Here is a 21990-nt window from a genome sequence, read left to right as displayed (position 1 = left end):
TTCTTCCCAGCTACACATATATGTGCTTTGAATCTGTATGTTAACTACTATACTATACCCTTATTTCCTTCTGTTATTTTGTAAAGAACAAATTTAAGTGCCTTCGGAACTGTTACCCTGAGAAAGCTTTGTCTGTGTATGTGTCATTCACTGGTGGTTTAAATGACAACTTTTCTTAATGTAAAGTGCAGTACGTGTCCTTTATTCTGATGCTTGCTTGTGTCCCATATGTCTTGAGGTGCCCATATTGAATTTGGCAATGTTCTAGCAGCAATTACTACCAGCATCACAGTCAGGGCAACATCCTTTAGCAGAAATATTGCAGAACAATGACTTTGGCTCATTTAATTGCTATTAAAAATGTTGTCTTGTGTGTAAGGTTTATGGGCTGCAAGTTTATATGATGGTGAAACTTCATGAAGTCATTCTTGACCTCATGTGTGTGAGATTTCATGTCTGACAGCTTGAGTTGAACACAATCTTGATCCAGCTCTTCGTACACTGAGTTTTTACTTTCTTGCTTGGGCAAGAAAGTAAAAACTTGGCACAGAGGAGCACGGTCTTTTATCTTAGAGAGAAATTAAATTACTTTCATTCCTTTATCACTTTTTCTTTAATGTGACTGATTTTGTATTTAATATAGGTGCCTATACATGCATGTATATGTTTACAACTCAGCTATATGGAAAAAAAAGCCCTTGAAGTTGAATGTTATGCAGAGAAGCTGTAATTCCCTGGGTGTGATAAATTAATTCCAGTTCCATCTACAGAAAATACTATCACTTCTCTACAGGTTTCTGTGTCTCAGTTTTAGATGTAGATTTTTCTACTATTTTCTTTGCAAACTGATCCCAAAGTGACTACGTGTTCAAATGAATATGTTTGTGCATGCAGAATACAATTACAGTAAAATTTAAAAATAATAATAATAATTTGGGCTCACATGATTTTTAATAGGTGTTTTCCAAAACTCAGCAGGAAAATAAATCAGCTGTGAAATTTCAGAAATTAATTAGGTGTTAGGATGATCCTGACTTGGTTTGTTGTTCAGCTGTAAATGCAACATGAAATTAGTGACTTCTGAATTAAGTCAGCATAGATCAGAAATGTCAGTTTTGTATAGAAAAAGTAAGCTGTCGTTTATGTGCACAATGCTTGCAGTTTATGCTTCATTTCAAGAACAACATGCCAGTATAGTATGAGTACTTCTACATGAGTAGTGTGAATGAGGAATGCAGATAATTAAAACTTCAGCACAGGGAACATGATTCATGTTGGCTACCATATTTTTATGCAAGTTTATTTATAGAAATCACAAAAAAAATCTTAAAATTAATTAAAATTGGAAGGAAACAATGTCAGTTCCAAGTGGCATTTCACCTACTGACAGCTCTTTCATCTATATTATTTAAGGAAACAGCAGTATACCACCCACTTGTAATTCTGCTTTCTTCTGCTGTCTTGAATGTAGTTACATAAACTGTGGGCCTACTTCTTTTAATTTATGTAAATCATAACATTATATAAAATGTATTCTGTGTTACCATGTCTTTTCTATACAGATAATACACATTACATATATATTTATGTGTGTGTATATATATTCACATCGTCTCTGAACGTGACTGGTTTGGAAACCTTTGGCAGCATTGCAAAATTGTATGAAAAACAAGCGGCGCTATTTTTGGGTTTGCTACTGCCACAGCCAGATGCAGTCCCAGAATAGCTATGTAGTTTAAAGAGTTTAATAGATGCAGACCTGGGACAATTAAATAGTTAAATACTCTTCATCATGTAACAAGAACAAGTAATGCTTATAAGCAACAGTTTTACCAACATCTGGGGGCATGAAGTAGTCTTTTAAAAGATAAGCTTTCTGGAGAAGCTGGTGTCTTGCAACAGAGGATTTCCCACTCACTCTGCCTGACTAGGCAGGTGCTCTAAATGAATTTGCCATTTAAAACTAAGCAGAACTAGTGTTTGGTAATGCTATATTTATAATATGGTTATACTTTATAATATTATGGTTATAATTTGTTTTCATCCCTGTGGTTTAGTTAAGTGGGGGGAAAAAAGTGTTGCACTGTATGTCTGTCCCACTGGAACTCTGAACTGTTTGCTGTCTAAGAAGGTTTTCTCTACAGCTTTGTAAAAGTGAAAGGGAAGAGAGAATATTTTCCAAAAGTTAGTCAATGGCATTAAAACCACGATATTTCAGGTGTTCAGATACAAGAGCAACATGGTGAAAAAGTAGGACCAGCCTAAGAAAGCAGTATATAAGGTTATGTCAGTGGTCAGAAGTGTCTTTCCACTACAAGGGGGCACTCTGCTTCTCCACGTAGCTTCTTCTGGTTTGAAGCTTGGTTGGACATCTGTGGGAGGTGTGTATTAATCAAATACGATATGGCTCATTTAAACTTGTAATTTTGCTATCTTTGTTACCAGATCAAATGAAAATACCAAGCCTTGAATAGTGCAAATGTAGCTGTGTGTTTTCTTGCAGAAAGTTTACGTAATTACATTTGTTAGTAGTTGGTGTACCAGACAGGTGTCTGTCACTGAGATAAATGAGTTGTTTCACACAGCTCAAAATCACACTTTGAAGCCAGCTTGGACTGCTAGAAAATCACTTTTAAAATTGCACTCGGAGGTCCTTTTATAGTACGAGCTAAAATACTGCTGTTGTCCATATACAGCAGTTTTTCCGACGAATCTTCATCTACGTGGCTGCGTGTCTATGTCTCTGTGTATATTTCTTTGTGTAACCTCCTCGGTTTTGAGTTACCTCCATGATGAGCAGAACCAGCAATGTCCTGTATTTCTTAATTCTCTAGTCATTGGTATTAACTCAAACCCCACTATGTAATCTGGGTGCAAGGTGTTCTTTTTAGGTAACAACTGTATACAAGAATGTTTATGTATGGTGCATTTATGCTCCCTACAATTAGAGGTACTTAGAAGATAATTAGTTTGTGTTCAGTCCAAATCTAAGATGAAGCACTAGTATCTATTAAAGCAAATATGCCTTGGTTGTTTCTTTCAGTATGCACTCTCTCTGTAAATATAAATATATATATAAAATATTTTTTTCTTTCTGGTATTAGGAGCCTATATTACTGTTAATTCCATCCTGTATAAATTATAATTTAAGCAATTTAAATTTTGTAGCAAGAAGGTAAGGCTTTTGTTTTCCTGCATTAATTCAAGGATAGTCCTGAAAAAAATGGCAAACAAAGATCATTTTGGCCCTTAGTAAAGATCAGGATATATGGAAATCAAGTCACTGAATTATTACTTGGAAGCAAGAAAAATTATATTTTTCTGACTAGGACTTTGAGATGGCTTAAATTGGTTTCTTTTATTATGTTGTATTACGACTTCTTTTATAGTGCCAATCTATTTGCTGTATTGAAAACTTTGCGTATATCTACTGTGGAGATTTTTGTGTTCCCTATCTTTAATGACCGCAAAACTTTCTATTCTGGTGTAACAGCCATTTGTTATTTTTACTGCCAATTGGTAGTTCCTGTTGTCTAGAGCATGTTTGGAGAAAGAAATATACTATTAAGATGCTGCAATATGCATGAGCAATTTTACAATGTGATCTGCAGTAAAAACACGTAAAAAACAGGGATGTCTGAAGCTGAATTTCCTGAAAAAAAAAATAATGGAGATAGTAACATGGTTTAGGGAAAACTACATGCTACCTTGTGATTCATCTGCTGATAAGTACAATATAATAATGTATTTATAGTGAGCAAAATGTTCCAACAGTAAAACTAATGTGAATCCTTCGCTAATTTCAGGGCTTGTAGTGCAGTGTTTACAGCATTAGACCATTGTCAGGAGGCTATAGAAATAACCAGTGAAGATCATGTCATTCAGGTAAGGAGAAAAAACTTTACTATTTTGTAGAACTTGGAGAGAGGAACCCCAAAGAGATCCTTCCTCAGTAGTTTCTGTTCTATTTCAGCATTTTAGTGTTATTGCCTATTAGAATGCCCTGTGCAATGAACTGCCTTGTTTCTGGATGCTGCACGTCGGTGCCTGTTGAATTTTTAGGACTTATCTTTCAGTAACTTAATTTAGATGAAAATTTTAAGTAAAGTAATGCTGCTTATGGTAAAACCAGCATGGAACCTGTAGCACAACTAGATAACCTGTACAGCAAAGAGTTTGGTCTCCTTCTGTGACTTCTGATAACAGCTTACATATTGCTTTCTATGTTCAGCTTCTTACTTAAATAAAATATTTCACCATTACATGGTATTTTTATATGAAAAACACTGAATTGTAGGTATCTGTGGTTACGGCTTTAGATGTGTAACTTGTAACAGTTTGATAGTGATATGTGAGTAATTATCCTTTAAGCATGTTCTTTTACATATTATCCTAAAGTACTTTTGTTTTGGCAGTATGTTAATCCAGCCTTTGAAAGGATGATGGGGTATCACAAGGGAGAGCTTATTGGCAAGGAACTTACTGAGCTACCAAAAAGTGATAAAAACTGTGCAGATCTTTTAGATACTATCAACACATTTATTAAAAAAGGAAAGGTAAGCAAATAAAATAACTCATAAGAAATTGCTTTAGATTTCTATTCTGCTTTATTTTTAATGCTCTAGGTTTAAGAACACAGGATGTGGTTTTCATTAGTGCACGTATAAGACCACAATTCTTCTCCTCAGACGTCTTAGGACCACAACAGCTCATGCATCAGACAAGTGACAGGTTTCTTTAGCTTTGCTTTTAGGATCTGACTGAACTCCTCTACCAATCTGTTGGCTTAAGGTCAATATAAGAACCTTTTCTGTGTTTTTATTTTGCTTAGAGGCCATGGAGCTTTTGTGAGTTGGAACATAACTATTTGTCCCTGAGTCAGTCTCTCAGGTGTCTGCATCATCCAACCAAAAGGTTTAACTGTTCTGTGACAACCGCAGAGCCTTCATTGACTGCGTGTTTTAAGCACCATGTGGCATAAATCAGTTGTGACCAAAATATATGAGCACTCGGTGGGGTTTTTTTTTCTAACTATGGTTAGAATATCTTCAGTGCACTGTGAGCTCCTCCTGTGATGGTGTCAGGCCACAAAAGTGCTATATGTTCCTGGCCATATGTTCCCCTAATACATGTAACACTATCTTATCCCATCTCCCATGGGTTGCAGAAGTACCTCTCCCCTTTCTCTGTCTCACCCTCTGCTTCATGAACTTTGAGGAGTTCTGGAGCCTTTGAGTTACTTCCAGCAATGATCTGAGCTTTGGGGATCACCGTCTGGAGTTGTCTGCAGGTTCACCTTGATTCATTAGCAGTACCTGCAGGCCACTTTTGCTTTGCTCCTCATTTGTATAGGCTGCACGGCTGCTAGCAGTGCCTGCTCAAAGGCCATGTGTCTTCTGCATCTGTCCATCTTTGTCTGTGACCGAGAAAGTATCTTCCACCCATTGTGCAACTTCATCCTACTCTGCTGCCAAGTAGTTCCCTCCTTAAAATCTCTCTTCTTTGAGGTGGTAAGGAGAGGAAGCCCTCTGCTTTATCTTCCTTTCTTCTCCAACCCATCCTGGAGGATATCTTTTATCTCTGTATCAGTGTACCCCTTAAGGACGGTGCATATATGGCTCTTGGTTAGCCTGCAGTCCTCTTGATGCTGTCCTGTAGCAGTGGGGATGGAAGAAAAATTAGTGGCCAGTAAGAGAAATGGGCATTTGCATGGGAGAACAAGATAAAAGATGCCATGAATAAATTGTGTCTTCCTTTTGCTGATCTAGAGTGCCTTGGATATCCATGGTCATGGGAAAACAGTCATGGAGTGAGAATAGGTTATTGGTTGCCTGAGGTTAGTTGAAGGACACCCTCAGATCAAGGACTTCTGAAATTTAGCATACGTATCGTTTCATGACTGACAACTTCAAAGGTCAATGATGCTCAGCACAGAGTTTGGTTCTGCTGCTCCCAAGGGAAATATTCTCTGGATGTTTTGCAACCACCAATGCTTATGGTGGTACCTGGCAAGAACGTTTGTAAACCCTCAAAGTAGATGATTCATAAAGTTCTTTGTAAAAATCGTATACTCTCTCAAGAAAGAAACATATTTACACTGTCTTTATGTTAGCAAATACCTGCTGAAGCTGCTGCTCTCTATTAAAAAATTTTACACTATTTTAAAAAAATACAACCATGAAATAATACGTAATTATTTACTACATAAAGACTATTTAATAATAAATTAATATTTGACTGCAAGCTATGTATTCTTAGATGCTGTCTCTGTTGTGTGTGTTTGCTTAGGAATGGCAAGGAGTCTACTATGCAAGAAGAAAATCAGGAGATACTATCCAGCAGCATGTGAAGATAACACCTGTGATCGGTCAAGGAGGGTAACTAACATGTCCAGAACATAATTGCTTTCTGGTTTTTAGGGCCTTCTCTCCGCTTTCACCATCTCTGAGTTTGACATGAACTTCCATATATTTAGTAGCAGGGTGATAATATAACTGCTAACTTCAAGCAACATGGAAAGAATAAGCAAAATTACAAGTCATGTTCTTTGCTGACGTTTGTCCATTTTGGTGTGAGCGCATGCTGGCTAAAAGAACTAGAAAGTCATAAAAATTAATAGTGTTACTGCTAGATACCTGCAAGCTGATGTTTAGGTTCATGTTACCATGCATTTCTTTATTAAGTTATTCTACAGTAGCCAAACTATTAGCCAGTCAGCTGGAAGGATGAGCAGCTGGGCAACCTCCTTGGTGTGCATGCCTGTGTGTACCCAGTATTGTGTGTGCACCCTTGCAGTGTAGAATGGGCACGTTGCCCAGGTCTGCTCCCAGATGTACAGGTGAATTCCTGCAGGAGTAATAGGATCAGGTGTTCTTGGGAGAAAAACACAGCTGTAACGCTGAAGGAATGCTTGTTGTCCAGTTGTCTGTTTGGTGTTGGGTTTGGTATCTCGTTTTATGGGGGTGTGGAGACCTCTGCTTTAGAAAAGAGCAGTGTATCACTTCACTTCTCTCTTTATCATTTGATATGGTAACAAGTGATTATTTCTGTTGCTAGGAAAATAAGACACTTTGTGTCCCTCAAAAGGCTGCATTGTTCCAATGAAAACAACAAACAGGTATTGTATTTCTTTCATGTCATAATTTTCATCGCTTTTAGTAAACTGATATTTTTTAGTTTAGAAACTGATGTTTTTCCAAGACAACGTGACTTGTGTTGCCAACGAGATTCTAATCGGTAGTTGGAGCAAGCAAGAAAACTTCAGCTTTTGCATGGGCTATTCTCCTTTTGTAGGACTGCTGAGTAAAGAAAGAAAGGCTTTAATTCTCTGGAGTGTGGAAGTGACAGTTGAGTCCATGACACTGTGGAGCAACATAGACCATAGTCCAAAGGGAGTTGAGGGGCTTTTTTCTAGAGCTGCTCTTGCCAGTCTGATTTGGTGTACTTATATGTCTAACAATGACCTATGCTCAGCTATCACAAGGTTTGCCAATCTGTGGCTCTTGAATAAAGTGTAGCCTTCATGCAGGACCTGAGACATTGCATGCCCATCAGAATATGTGTTGTGGAGCAACGTAATCCCAGCTGTAACCCAAGTAAATCAAAGCAGCAGTTGACCGCAGTCTTTGCAGTATAGGCATATATCCACCCGAGCAGGTCCTGTAGCAAAGCTAGTGGCATGGGGAGCTCTTTATTGTCATCTGCTCCTGGTTCTCTCCCTCTGAAATTGTCTGAAGTAAATGATGGCATCGCATGCTTTGCCTCAAAAATACTCTAGTACATGGCCTATGAAGAATCATAGAATGGTTAGAGTTGGAAGGGACCTTAAAGATCATTGAGTTCCAACCCCCCTGCCATGGGCAGGGACACCTCCACTAGAGCAGGTTGCTCAAAGCCCCATCCAGCCTGGCCTTGAACACTTCCAGGGATGGGGCATCCACAGCTTCCCTGGGCAACCTGTTCCAGTGCTTCACCACCCTCACAGTAAAGAATTTCCTCCTAATATCCAATCTAAATCTCCCCTCTTCCAATTTAAAACCATTACCCCTTGTCCTGTCACTACATCTCCTGACAAAGAGTCCCTCTCCGGCTCTCCTCTAGGCTCCCTTCAGATATTGGAAGGCTGCTATGAGGTCTCCCCGGAGCCTTCTCTTCTCCAGGCTGAACAACCCCAGCTCTCTCAGCCTGTCTTCATAGGGGAGGTGTTCCATCCCTCTGATCATCTTCGTGGCCCTCCGCTGGACCCGTTCCAACAGGTCCATGTCCTTCCTGTGTTGAGGACTCCAAAGCTGGACACAGTATTCCTGGTAGGGTCTCATGAGTGCAGAGGGGTAGAATCACCTCTCGCGACCTGCTGGCCACACTTCTCTTGATGCAGCCCAGAATCCGGTTGGCTTTCTGGTCTGCCAGTGCGCACTGCTGGCTCATGTTGAGCTTCTCATCCACCAACACCCCCAAGTCCTTCTCCTCAGGGCTGCTCTCCAGCCATTCTCTGCCCAACCTGAATTTGTGCCTGGGATTGCCACGTCCCAGGTGCAGGACCCTGCACTTGGCCTGGTTGAACTTCATGCAATTTGCATGAGCCCATCTCTCAAGCCAGTCTAGGTCCCTCTGGATGGCATCCCTTCCCTCCAGCATGTCGACCGTGCCACTGAGCTTGGTGTTGTCGGCAGACTTGCTGAGGGTGCACTCTATCCCACTGTCCATGTCTCCAACAAAGATGTTGAACAGCACTGGTCCCAGTACTGACCCCTGAGGAACTCCACTCATCCCTGGCCGCCAAGTGGACATTGAACCATTGGCCACAACCCTTTGAGTGCGGCCATTCAGCCTGTTCCTTATCCACCGAGTGGTCCATCCATCGAACCCATGTCTTTCCAATTTTGAGACCAGGATGTCATGCAGGACGGTGTCAAACACTTTGCATAAGTCCAGATAGATGACATCTGTTGCTCTGCCCTTGTCCACCAAGCCTGTGGCACTATTGTAAAAGGCCACCAAATTTGTCAGGCACGATTTGCCCTTGGTGAAACCATGTAGGCTGTCTCCAATCACCTCTTTATTTTCCATGTGCCTTAGCAGAGATTCCAGGAGGATCTGCTCCATGATCTTGCCAGGCACAGAGGTGAGGCTGACTGGCCTATAGTTCCCTGGGTCTTCCTTTTTTCCTTTTTTGAATATTGGGGCTATGTTCCCCTTTTTCCAGTCAGGGGGAACTTCACCAGATTGCCACGATTTCTCAAATATGATGGAAAGCGGCTTAGCAACTTCATCCGCCAGCTCCCTCAGGACCCGTGGATGGATTTCATCAGGTCCCATGGACTTATGCACCTTCACGTTCCTTAATAGGTCTCGAATCTGATCTTCTCCTACAGTTCTTCATTCGCAGAGCCCTTGTTTTTGCCTTCCGTGACTTGGGCAGTGTGGTTAGAGCCCTTGCTGGTGAAGACTGAGGCAAAAAAGTTGTTCAGTAGCTCAGCCTTAACCATATCCTGGGAGGCCAGGTCTCCCATTTCCTTCCGGAGAGGGCCCACAACTTCCCTAGTCTTGCCTTTGTCCCTGACATATCTGTAGCAGTTTTTCTTATTGTTTTTTATGTCCCTGGCTAGATTTAGTTCTGCCTGGGCTTTCGCTTGCCTGATCTGGTTCCTGGCCACTCGGACAGTTTCTTTATATTCTGCCCATTCTACCCGTCCCTGCTTCCACCCTCTATAGGCCTCCCTTTTGGTCTTGAGCTTGTCCAGCAGTTCCTTGTTCATCCACACAGGCCTGCTGGCTATTTTGCCTGACTTCTTCTTTTTTGGGATGCACCTCTCCTGAGCTTGGAGGAGGCGATCCTTGAATGCCAACCAGCTTTCTTGGGCCCCTTTCCCCTCCAGTTCTTTCTCCGACACTACCCTGCCAATCAGATCTCTCAGGAGACCAAAGTCTGCTCTTCTGAAGTTCAGGGTAGTGAGCTTGCTGCACACCCTCCTCGCTTTCCTATGAATCTTGAATTCTACTATTTCATGGTCGCTGCAGCTGAGGCTACCCTTGAACTTGACATCCCCCACAAGTCCCGCCTTGTTGGTAAGGACAAGGTCCAGCACAGCTCCTTATTGGCTCCTCGATCATTTGAAGAAGAAAATTATCATTAACGCATTCCAAGAACTTCCTGGATTTCACATGCCCTGCTGTGTTGTCCTTCCAACAGCTATCGGGGTGGTTGAAGTCCCCCATGAGGACAAGGGTGTGCGACCGCAATGCTGCTTCTATCTGCCTATAGAGGGTCCCCTCCTCCCTGTCACTCTGATCTGGTGGTCTGTAGCAGACCCCTACTGTAACGTCACTTGCCCCTGTTCTCCCTTTAATCCTGACCCATAAGCTCTCTTTTGGGTCTCCATCCATCCCCAGGTGGAGCTTGACACACTCCAGCTGGTCATTGACATAGAGGGCAACACCCCTACCCCGTCTGCCCAGCCTGTCCTTCCTGAAGAGTCTGTAACCCTCCATTCCAACACTCCAGTCATAAGAGCCATCCCACCACGTCTCAGTAATGCCAATAAGATCGTAGCCCTGGAGGCGTGCATGCGTCTCTAACTCCTCTTGCTTATTCCCCACGCTGCATGCATTTGTGTAAAGGCACTTCAGCTGGGCGCCCAATGAGGTTGACTTACTAGCTGGAATGGCTCCATTTCCTTTGTGTCGCTCTTCAGGTGGCCTTCCTTTGTGGTGCTTTATCTGTGTTTCCTGGATTCCTTTTGCCTCAGGAGCCTCAAGGACAGGCCTGATGTTATCACCCTCCTCCCCCTTCACATCTAGTTTAAAGACCTGTCAATCAACCCCGCAATCTCTTGGGCCAGAATATTCTTCCTTTGGGAGAGGCATCTTCCATTTCCTGTCAACAAGCCTGGTGCCGTATAGGCCAACCCACTATTAAAGTACCCAAAGTTATGGACTGTGGAATTTTGGACTGTTGCGAGCAAAGGAGTGAAATCTATCTTTAGCCTGTGATCTACAGGGGTGAGACAGAAAGTAGCTGGCAATATTTTAGACCAAGGATGTGCTTGGGAAACATGATATGCTTCCATGTTCTTTAGGGGAGTGGCTATGTATCTTGGTTTGTTTAGAATTTTACTTTATCTGTGCTTTTATCCATGATGTGGGTAAAGACTCTTGCGCATAAAAGGTATTTAGAATGTCACTACTATTTCTAATTGCCCCAGTATAACAATACTGAATATTTACACAACAATGGAAAACTTCTACTATCAGAAGAAGTTCATAGGTGGTATTCTGTAAAATTGGACTGTTTAAACCATCTCTTTTGCATAAGTTTTTGTGGGGGCAGGTAGTAACAAGGGAGAAGTCTGTACAACTTTTGAAAGAAGTTTGAAGGTCTGACACTGAAAAACAAGGCTCAAAATAGTTTAAACTGACCTCGGCTTTGAACTAAAATGTGGATATTAGTATTAGCAGCAAAGTATCATTTACAGTAGCAGGATGTCTTAAAGTGTTCAAGCTAGAGTACAAGAGAGTTTTGTAATAGAAGCAGTGCTAAGGGTACATGTATTTCTTTTTAATTAATTATTTAAAACTCATCATTGTTATTCAGAATTTATAGCTGCTTTGATGTTGATTTGAAAGTGAGATACAATTTAATGTTTTTTCTATAATATACACACAGCTGAAAGACCGGCACAGGGAAGTGTGGATGTGATACTCTTAGCACAAGACAATCAGTGCAAACCAATTACAAACTTGCAGCCATCTGTAAAAAGCAGCAGTAGGAATAGTTGATAAAAGTTCCTCTCTTTTCTGTTTTTTAGTGCCCCATTCATTGGGCTGCCTAAGCCAGTAAGCTTAAGTAACAAATTTTAGTTAGGGACTTGTGTCCAAGGCCACGTACATATTCTCTGTACTACTGCCACTTTTGGAAAGCATCAACAATTCATGTTTTTAGTATTGGTTCATGAGCAGCCATTGGTAAATTAAGCACTAACGCGATAAGCTGTAGGTCTGGGGAGCTTTACATATTTGGTGAGCCCAGGGCTATGGCCTTCAAAGGGTTCTGCACAGATGTAGAGATCTACCACGAAAGTTAAAGACCCACAGCCTAACAGAAAACATGGTCTGTGGAGATTTAAGGTCCGTTTGGGAAAAAAACAAGGTGTATTCAACAGAACTAGGTAATTATTCTGTTTCACTTGTATAGTGGGAGTATTACTGCCTGTAGTAGAGCACCAGATGCTCTCGCGTTGTATGAAAAATTCAAACAGTGCCTTGGAATTTTGGGATTTTGAGATTTTGAGTGGTTTTTTTGTTTAGGGTTGGCTGTTTTTTTGTTTTCATTTTAGACGACATATAGGAATATCTATATTACATCCCTAAGACTTCTTAGAGTTATTTTTTTAGCAATACTAGTGTGATGGTATCAATCCTGATTAACATTTGGACATTGAAGTTTTCCTAAAATCCATACCTGAATACTTGCAACAGTAGAACTTTTCTCTGCCTAAAAAAGTACTGGGTTTGTTTTCCAGCCACAGTGAATTCTTTATGGAAGGATAAAAGGAAACTGAACAAAGTAATTAGTTACAGAGCAGTAAAAGCTGTCATGATTCAAATTTTGACGCGAATGTCTGGTGTTTGCATCAACATAATTTTAAATGGCTTGATCTCAGCATTCAGACACTGTATGCAAACTTAGAAACATCCTCACACTATTATTATGCATTGCTTCACCATAAAAAAGGTAGACATGTTCTTTGTCATTACTGACAGCCTCTGTAAGGGATATCACAGTATGATTAGGAATCACTGTGTAAGAGCCTTCATGGATTTCTGTGCCAGATTTATAACATACAAAAATTAAGCATGTCAGATTTGTTCATGGAGAAAAAAGAATACATCTGAGAGCGTATCAAGTATTCTTACAGCGAAGATATATGAATGGGGATTGACTTTCATGTGACTATTCCCGTGTGCTAAAGCCTAGGTAATGATTAATGCTGCCTTTGCCAATTTGAGACATGGCAGGATAGAGTCAAGTGTTTGCACATTCATAAATTTACAACAGAGGTGGTGTTTATCCTCTTAAGAACATATTGGCCCAAGATTAACTGTGTAACTGCCCTCATAACTTACCTAGGTATGCAAGAATGATGGAAAAGAGAATTTGTGTCATTCCTTTCCTTCCTTTCCTGAATAAACCTTGCAAGGACCATGCCGCGTGCACAGTCACAAAATTATATGGACACTAAAAGTGCATAAATGCAACTTGCCATACTATCCTTTTAACTCACAGGTTGCAACCATGGATTTCATGCTTCCATGCAATCTAGTGCTTTGCTATAGGCAGGTGGTGGATTTGATGAGAGGGGCCACTCACCATAGATTAAATGACAGTACTGGACTCCTAAATATGATGCATAATGAATAATGTGTAAGTGCAGTGTCAAGCAAGTGTTTACTCATCTGAAGTAGAGGGCATGTATACCTTCTCTAGTGAATACAGTTGAAAAAAAAAAAAAAAAAAAGCAATGCGTTCTTTTTAGTCATTTTCAGCATCTCTGTTAGTTATACCTAAATTTTTCATGTGCTAAGTTTAGAAGGAAGACTTAAGGAACCGAAAGTTCTGCTCATTTTTCCTATTAGCAGCAAAATACTTTCTTGTGGCCATGTAATGAAGGATCGGGGGGTTGAAACAATTAGCAGATATTAAACTGTCATGTATTGGATAGACTGTGCTTTTGTTTCCGGGCAGGATGGAAAAGCAGAGGAGTGTTTCATCTGTGTTATTGTAGACCAAGAAATAGGTGCAAACTTTAAGATGAAATATGACATTTAAATTCTAAGAAAGGTTGAAATATCTATCGGTGGATCTACCCAAGATGTTTCAGAAGCATAAAGAATTAAGATTTTGTATTTAACTTTTTCATTCATGAGAATGATTAAAAATTACTTGGAAATAAAGAAAGTTCTGATGGATGACACCTACCTCTATCGTTCAATTGCTGGAGTTTTCGTAACTGGGTGTTTTGAAGTCCAGTTTATCTGTGACTCACGAAAGGATGCATGATAAAGTAGCTTAGATAGTACTAAGAAAATGGTTTTTAAATTACTGTACAGAGGGAAAAAAATGAACATTTTAGGATTTTTTTTTTCTTTTTGTGTTTTATTCCTGGAATCTTTCAGGTTCATTTGCAAATTGCACTTAAAACACTGTCTAAAAATGAGTATCAGTTCTCTTGCAGACACAGACATTGAACAGGAACTTAGTACCTAAAAGCACTATCGTATCTGTGATTTCCTGCATTGCATATCTGCTTACTTTCATATTATTTCTCTACATATAACTACAACCAAAATAACTGAACACTAAATGTTGGAATGTAGACCTTTTAAAATCTTTTTGTATTCCTTTTCCTTACATATATATTTTACTTTTGGTGTATCTTCAGCTCTACAAAAGTCACCGTGATGAGAAGTACACAGAAGACAATTCTCAGTCAGGTTAGAATACTATAATTTACCTTTATATACCGCTGTGCTTAAGGTGGTGGCCGGGTGCTTTGCTGGTTTGAAATGCTGTCTTTTCCCTCTGTCGAGTCAGTGGTCAGAGCAGATGGCCAACGATGGATGCCAGCTGCTCTAATGTCACACCACCAATTGGATTTGTAATCATCATTAATAATTCAATCTCCTGTGCAGAGCTCTTGCCATGCGTTCTGACTAAAGATGCACTGCTCTCTGTTGTGTTAACACTGTGTCTGATCCTGAAGGTGGTGTACCTTGGCACAACCTTCTGTTTGAAATCAATGTGGAACTATGCTGATTCATGCCAGACCTGTCCTAGTGCTTCCAATTTTAGGACCTGTCAGAAGGCCATTGGTTTGGCCCCAGCACAGGGCTGAGACTGCAGTGTCCAGGATAGAGCTAATCATGTCCAGTCAGCCCTGAGCTGTTGCAGCATGTCTGCACAATCTTTGTCCTGCGTCTTGGCCAGGTTTGCTTGCTTGCTGACAGTGCATTCAAGCTCTCAGCAACTTCTGCAGACAGCTTTGGACTAAAGGTGTGAAGTATAGGGGGATAATCTCTTCTTCTGATGCTGTGTAATGTTTGAAATAATCATTTTCCCTGAAGAAGGAGGCACTGGAGGCCAATTCTAAGTTTGTGATTCTAGTGATCAGAGCCAGATGCAGCACTGCTCTCTTATTCTGAGTGAACAGATTCTCGTGCCCTCTTACCTTCTGGGAGCCGGGGCCCTTCCCGCTATCAAACACTGGACAATGTTGCCGTGCAATGTCAGGCAGCTTCTGATTTTCACACAGGAGGAGGATCTAACATACCAAGAGCATGGGAAGTGACTGCTTGATATCCCCTACTGTTTCAAGTAGCAGAAGAATACATAGAAGCATCGTAGAGCTTTGTGATGCCACATAATAATGGGCAGGGGGGAGAAGAGATAATATATGCCATTTGCTGCTCTCATTACCATTGCTGCATCAGAACTGACCCATCATGTGTTAAACTCTTTGCTCGTGTGTCCCTGTAATAAATGCAGTTTTTCTTTCTTGCTGTTTCTTTCTTGCAAACAGGGGAAGGTGAGAGCATCTGTGAATTAAGCTGAACATGTATTACTAGTTAGCACATAGTTACTAGCTTACTAATATATTTTACAGATTATGTGAGGCATTTAGGTTTGCTCATTGCTGTCACAGATTTCAGCAAGACTGGGAAGCCACATCCCATGAAGCCATGAAGATGATTGCAGTGAAAGCAGGCAACCTTAGAGTCAAGTGTTTGTGATGTAGGTTATCCTTCCCCGCAGCCCATGGTTGTGCTCCAAGAATAAATTCCCAGAGCCGTGGGCATATACCAGTATGAGGGCATGAGGGGAGAAAAACATGAGGGCAGAAAAACAATCCATGTGGATTGTACTGTTTGTGATGGTGTGATTTGTAATATATCTGGATGGGGAAACATTCTGCTCGCCAGGTGAAGGAAATTTTTTTTTATTTAGGCAGTTAAATATTTTCAGCTGAAATTGTAGCATTGCATAGAGTAGCTTTTATGCACCTGTGATTCTGTAGGTGGCACTAGCAAAGTTTCCAACTTGTAGTTGGTATTTAATACAAGGAGAGTTGTCTTGTCTACTACTGCCACTTGCAGCTATGTTTATGGTAAATGTTTGCTTCCACTTAGGGCCTCATGTTAAACTCCTCCAAATGTTAAAGGAAAGGGGCTTGAAAGAGGAGCCCTACCAAATAAATAAATAAAATAATTTAATATGCTTTAGTTATTCTCCACTCTTAGCCGTCAACAGAGGAAAATGCTTTTCACTTCTCCAGTCTGGACTACAAAAACATAAAAATACCCAAGCTGTCTTGTAAATCTGTGGTAAAGAAGAGAATTAAGACAGAAACTGTATTTCGGCCATTTTTGAGATGGGTATATTTTAATTCTGGAGAATTGCATACTAACATTTTATTTCACTAAAGACAGGCTGCATATATTCTATCTTGTAACATGGTTATGCAAATTGGTCCTTATGTTGAGAAGATCAGTTTTATGCCATTTCTCATTCTTCACATGGTGGTTATCTCCTTTTGAAAGTCTGCTGGGGTCTCTGATCTTTGAGTGGCATTTCAGATACTCTGGGAATAGGTACTATAGAGGCTCTTGCAAAGAGGTGCATGGATGTGCAGTTGCTGTTTTTAAACATAAGGGAGAGTGCAGACTGTAATGTTTTGGAGGAAAATGAAATTTTACCAGATCTTTTGGGTGGGTTTTTGGTGGGGTTTTTTTGAGGCTTTCCCCAGGCATTTCATCCAGCTATTGCATTTGTCTGGATATGATAATTTCTCTTGCTTTAGCAAATGGCGATTTCAAGAATGACAGCTTGGTGCGTGGTTAATTTTCACAGCAGCTGAATTGACTGTTTATAATCATTCTCAGAATGTTGGATTTTTCTCAAACACAGGGTACAAACAATTACTGCAATTAAAAGCAAAAGCTGTCTGAGTCTGAATTGTGCTTGAGCTGAAAGAGTGTAGACTGAGACAGGGTTTTTCTCACTTGGCTAAATTTTGAGGCAGTAAAACTCAGGCTTGTTCAGCGGTTGGTGGAGAGCAAAAGGGACTTGCAGAAGGGCTTCAACCCACCTGCCTGAGACATCTCTCCTACAGCAGGATCTTTGACAACTACCTTAGACAAAGACAGCCTGAAAGACTGCTGCTTTTAGGGAGCTAAAGTCAGGTGAAGCGACTCCCCTGTTCCATAAAGTGTCTTGACTTCTTTGCGAAACAGCTTTCCAGGTGACTTTAGACGAGTTGCTGTAAATTGATAAACACTGAGTCCCTTGTTCTGATGTGCACAGATTACAGTATTTCCCCCACTTATGTGGTATCACTAAGATCATTTAATTAAATGTTCAGAATTTTAGATGGAGGAGGCTCTGTAGAGATCTTACTTAATGCATTTTTAAAGCTTTTGTTTTGTATTTACAGAATCCCATTCCTTCAAATGCAAGAACAAAAGGAAAGACTCAACTGATGTTAAGTCAATAACATCTCAAAGTAGTGATGGTAAGAAAGTAAAGTGCCAAAAATGACGTTATAAATAAAGAAAAGACTTGCCCTAGGCAATAAAAACAGAGAATGAAAAGAGGAACCAGACAGATTTACAGCTGATCCAACAGAGATTACTCCAGTTTTTATAACTGCTGTAAAATTTCTTTGATTTGCAAAAACAATGCCCCAGCATGAGTACCAGCATCACTAAAGAATGCATGCAGCGGGTGGTACCTTCACAGGGAGGAGGAGAGGCTGTGCTGCAGAATGGGGGGAGCCTGCTAAAAGGGTGCGTGGTGAAGCATTATTTCCAGCTAGATCTTAGAAAGCTGCTGCTTGTGCTCCCAAACCAGTGTTTTGGTTTCATTAGTGTGGGACATGAAGAGACCTGTTGCTGCTGGTTACTTGAGAGCAGTACTTCTGCTCCTGATCCCACTTGTGACTGCTTGCTGGGGCTAGGCCACTGGTGGCAGAGATTTCTTTCTGCCCCAAGAGGTAGTGAGAGAAGCACAGGTTATGGGAAACAGGAACGGGTTTCATTAGAGCAGATGTATCACTGAGATGAGAGACAGACATACACACTCGCACAGGAGGAGCCATGTCTGGCAGAAATCCATCACAAACAAAGAGAGAGTGAGTGGCAGCTACTGGGCATGAAGTACAATATAGCTTAAGTATAGCTTCATTTCAGTATAGCTGAAGTGACTGATGGACAGAAAAACTGACAGCAGAACTGAGGGCTGGATGCAAAGGAGGTAGACAACAGTGCAAGAAGTTCAAGAGTAAAGCAAGAACTTGCAGGAGAGGAGATACAGGAGAAATGGGAGAAGAGGCTGGATTTTTTCTTGCTTTTCCCCAGTGACAGCCTTCTGCACTCTTTAAATGCTGTCATCTGATTTAGTCCCTGCAGCATGTTAACGGTGCTCTCTCTAACGACAGCTCCAAGTTTACAGACTCGACGGTACTCTTCCATGGCAAGGATCCACTCAATGACAATAGAAGCTCCTATCACAAAGGTGAGTCCTGAGTACTGCCTTTCCCACAAATTCAAGAATTTGGAGTTGCTCTCATAGGGAAGTACGGAGTTTGTGGCAGGGCAGCCAGGAGGCTCCTGCAACTTGTGTTTAACAGAATAATTTAAATGAATTTTGTTTTTTCTTACCACTTTCTGCATTTCATCATCTCATTCCAAATCCCAGTCACAAGAAAGAATATTCAAAACAATAAAAGGATGTCGTTGCTAGATGCACTGCTTGTGGCAGGAAGGGACCCTGCGCTGTGGGGCTCTGCATGTGTGGAAGGACATGTGCTTCCAGTTTCACCTTTGCTTTTACTGTTGGTATTTGTAAGATAACATGCAGAGAAGGGAACACCTGCACCATATTCTGTCCCTTCACTTTCCTGCAGCCTTTTCTTCACTATCCAAGTTATACAAACCCTGCTGTCGCAAACCACCTGCACAATCACCTGTCCCACAAAACAGGGTGCCTGCCATCTCATACCCTCAAACCATTTTTTTCCTCTCTTCCCGGCATCAAACTCTTTACTTCCCAGCACCACCCTGCCTGTTTTCCTTTTCCTTCTCCCTAAGCATACCCTGTAGAGAGGCCTGTGGTGTCCCCGCAGCAGTTTCTGGCTGCTGGAGAAGACAGCACTGGGGCTTTCTCCCTTCACATTGAGAAAATTAAGGTTTTTACATCCATTATCAGGATATCTGAGTCACATCCAGGAATTTGTTTGTTTGCTTTTTTCCTCTGGGGACTGAAGGATTGCTTCTGAGCAGCCCTGGCTATGTTGAAGGACTGGAACATGGCTAGTTTTTGGTCTACGCACCTGCAAATATTTCAGATATTTCACAGCCTTCTGCTTTCACTTCCCAGGAGTTTGCTGGTTCTAAATAGCAGGTGGATACCAGGAAATCAGAGCACAAATTTACATTTTCAGAGTCGTACTTATAGGGCTGGGGGAATTACATAGCATTTGCTAAATGGGAAGTAGCATAATCAGGCCAAGAATAAATAATTTGTAGTAAGAAAAGACAAAAGTGCCATTCACTCTTCCTCGCCTGCTTCCTTAATCTACTTTCAGGTTATTAACATAATTAATGCTGCCCAGGAAAACAGCCCCATCACAGTAGCAGAGGCCTTGGACAGAGTTCTGGAAATCCTCCGGACAACAGAACTTTACTCCCCTCAGCTGGGTACCAAAGATGAAGATCCTCACACAAGTGATCTTGTTGGAGGTCTGATGACTGTGAGTAAAATTAGTAAACATGAAATTACTGCTACCAGTGTCCTAGATCACAGTTCACTGCTCTGCTTGCTAAAATTTTATAAGCAGGGGGAAGGGGACTCATAGTTCATCACCATTTCACTTAAGTATTTTGGCCTCTCTACTAACAATAGGCACCAAGATGTGATAAGATGGCCATGCTCAGTCCATTGGGTGCGTTCACCCTCATGCATAAGTGAACATGTTTACACTAGAAACTGTATCATCCAATCTCATTTGTCCCAAGGCGATACCTTTTAGAAAGCCTAGAAGCTTAGATGGGACTAGAGGGATTGCTCTGCAGCTAGTACAGTGTAAGGATGAGGTTACTTTAATCAGGTTCAGACTTTGGTCCTGGTACAGCAGCAACGCAATCTGCCAGAGAAAAACTGCCTAGATTTCATCATGGTTTACCTAACGTTTTAGAATACACTGAACTAATCCTTGTTAAATTAATATTAAAAAAAAAAAAAAAGAGATGATGAGATGATAATGGATAATTTGAATGATGAAATCCAGCAGGTGTCAATGAAAGGGTCCAGGAGGGCAATACACTGTATAGTTAATAATATCCTTTCTGGAGATCTCATACTAGCATTCCTTAGATGCTTTCAGGTCTGTTCGAAAGACCTTAAAAAAAGGGTGGGTCCTGTAGTGCTACAATAGGAGCAGTGCTTTTAAAACCCAGGAATACTACCTAAAGTGCACGTAGTGTTTTTGCAATTAATGATGCATGGATACTCTGCCTAAAACTTAAAATAAACTTGCTTTTTCAGGATGGTTTGAGAAGACTGTCAGGAAACGAGTATGTGTTTTCTAAGAGTAAGCCACCATTTTAAACTTCCCTTTGCACGTGTGACTTCTTTTGTAGATGCTTGTGATATAGAGCTCCAGGCTAATTTGCAGTGGGATGTATGTCCCTGGAAATGGTTGTCCAAGTGACTGCAGAACAAGTGCTAGGCTGCCTCCATTTTGGAGTTGAGGCAGGTTCAAGTAATTAAAATAACATATTTCAAAATGTAGAAATTCAGACCAGGAAAAAACTAAATGGTCACTCAAAAGAAATGTTCACCCATCTTTTTGATTGTCCAAATCCTCTGTAATAATATAAACCATATACATTGCAGTCTTTTACAGACTTTTTTATGTAAGGAAAAGAGTTGTTTTTCTTGAAAAAGAGTCGTCAAAATGGAATTCTGCATGTTTGGAGAGAGAAATAATCCAGAAATGTTGTAATTCCCAAATTCCATTTCAACAGATACGAACGTGAGCCATAGTCACCTTTCAGTGCCAAACACCATCAATGATGTTCCGCCCTGTATTGCACAGCTTCTGGATAATGAGGAAAGCTGGGACTTCAATATTTTTGAGTTGGAGGCGGTTACAAATAAAAGGTACTGGACTCCTTTCCCTGGGTGCCTGCAAAAAGGTTGTTGAGGAGCTATAGCAGAAAACACTCTGGTCTGGAAAAACCAAAGCAAGACCCAGCAAACCTGTGAGAGGTGTCTTTCTTTTACTGTGTGTGTGTTGATACCACTTGTCTCATTTAACAGGCCAGGCACACACCATGGCCAAGATGCACTCACAGGCCACGGAGAGCCCCATGCAGACTGTTGTCTTCCCTGACAGTGTCTGCAGCCCTCTAGGATTGTTTCCTGTTCAACTTTTACCTTGTTTGACTCTCATCCACTCTGTTCAGGTGACATGTTTGGCACAGTCTGGTGGTGTTACATGCTGGATGTCCCACAGATGCCCCTTTTTCCTGCTGATGCGCAAATGGTCATGCTGGAAAAAGCAAACCTCTGCCCTTCCTCACCTAAATCACCCTATGATTTAGGAAGCTGTGAGGCAACTGCGGCTTTTGATTATAGGGATAAAAACCTGGGATGGAAGATAAACCAGTGATAGGACCAAAAGCCTGAGATTTTCAAGCTTATAATGAAAGAAGACACCGGTAGTTTTGAGGTCATGCAGACCACAAAACCAAACATGTCATCCACAGAGAACGGTGATTTTCATTTCAGGATGCAAAGAATTGGAGAGACTACCGGTTCTCTTGTACTCTGTTTGAAGCAAATGGCCATTTTTGGAATTTGCATTTGCCTGGTTTTATTTTGCAGATTGGTTTTTGGTAATGCCTTTCTCAGCTCAGGAGCCCTGTAGATCA

The 21990-nt window shown here is 41.0% G+C and overlaps 1 protein-coding gene across 1 annotated transcript in view; it reads left to right on the top strand.

Moving 5' to 3' along the window:
• Positions 1-21990, top strand: part of PDE8B (phosphodiesterase 8B) — a 76307-nt gene that overhangs the window by 45766 nt on the left and 8551 nt on the right. The window contains exons 7-16 of the mRNA XM_074166927.1: positions 3807-3885; positions 4416-4556; positions 6289-6377; positions 7057-7117; positions 14442-14493; positions 17490-17567; positions 18492-18568; positions 19641-19805; positions 20600-20645; positions 21082-21217. Of these exons, the coding sequence (XP_074023028.1) occupies positions 3807-3885; positions 4416-4556; positions 6289-6377; positions 7057-7117; positions 14442-14493; positions 17490-17567; positions 18492-18568; positions 19641-19805; positions 20600-20645; positions 21082-21217 (924 nt within the window). The remainder of the gene's footprint in view (positions 1-3806; positions 3886-4415; positions 4557-6288; positions 6378-7056; positions 7118-14441; positions 14494-17489; positions 17568-18491; positions 18569-19640; positions 19806-20599; positions 20646-21081; positions 21218-21990) is intronic.

This window comes from Numenius arquata, chromosome Z, assembly GCF_964106895.1.
Source record: "Numenius arquata chromosome Z, bNumArq3.hap1.1, whole genome shotgun sequence".
Taxonomy (NCBI): domain Eukaryota; kingdom Metazoa; phylum Chordata; class Aves; order Charadriiformes; family Scolopacidae; genus Numenius; species Numenius arquata.
The sequence above is the reverse complement of the archived record's forward strand: the minus strand, read 5'-3'. Positions and strand labels throughout refer to the sequence as shown.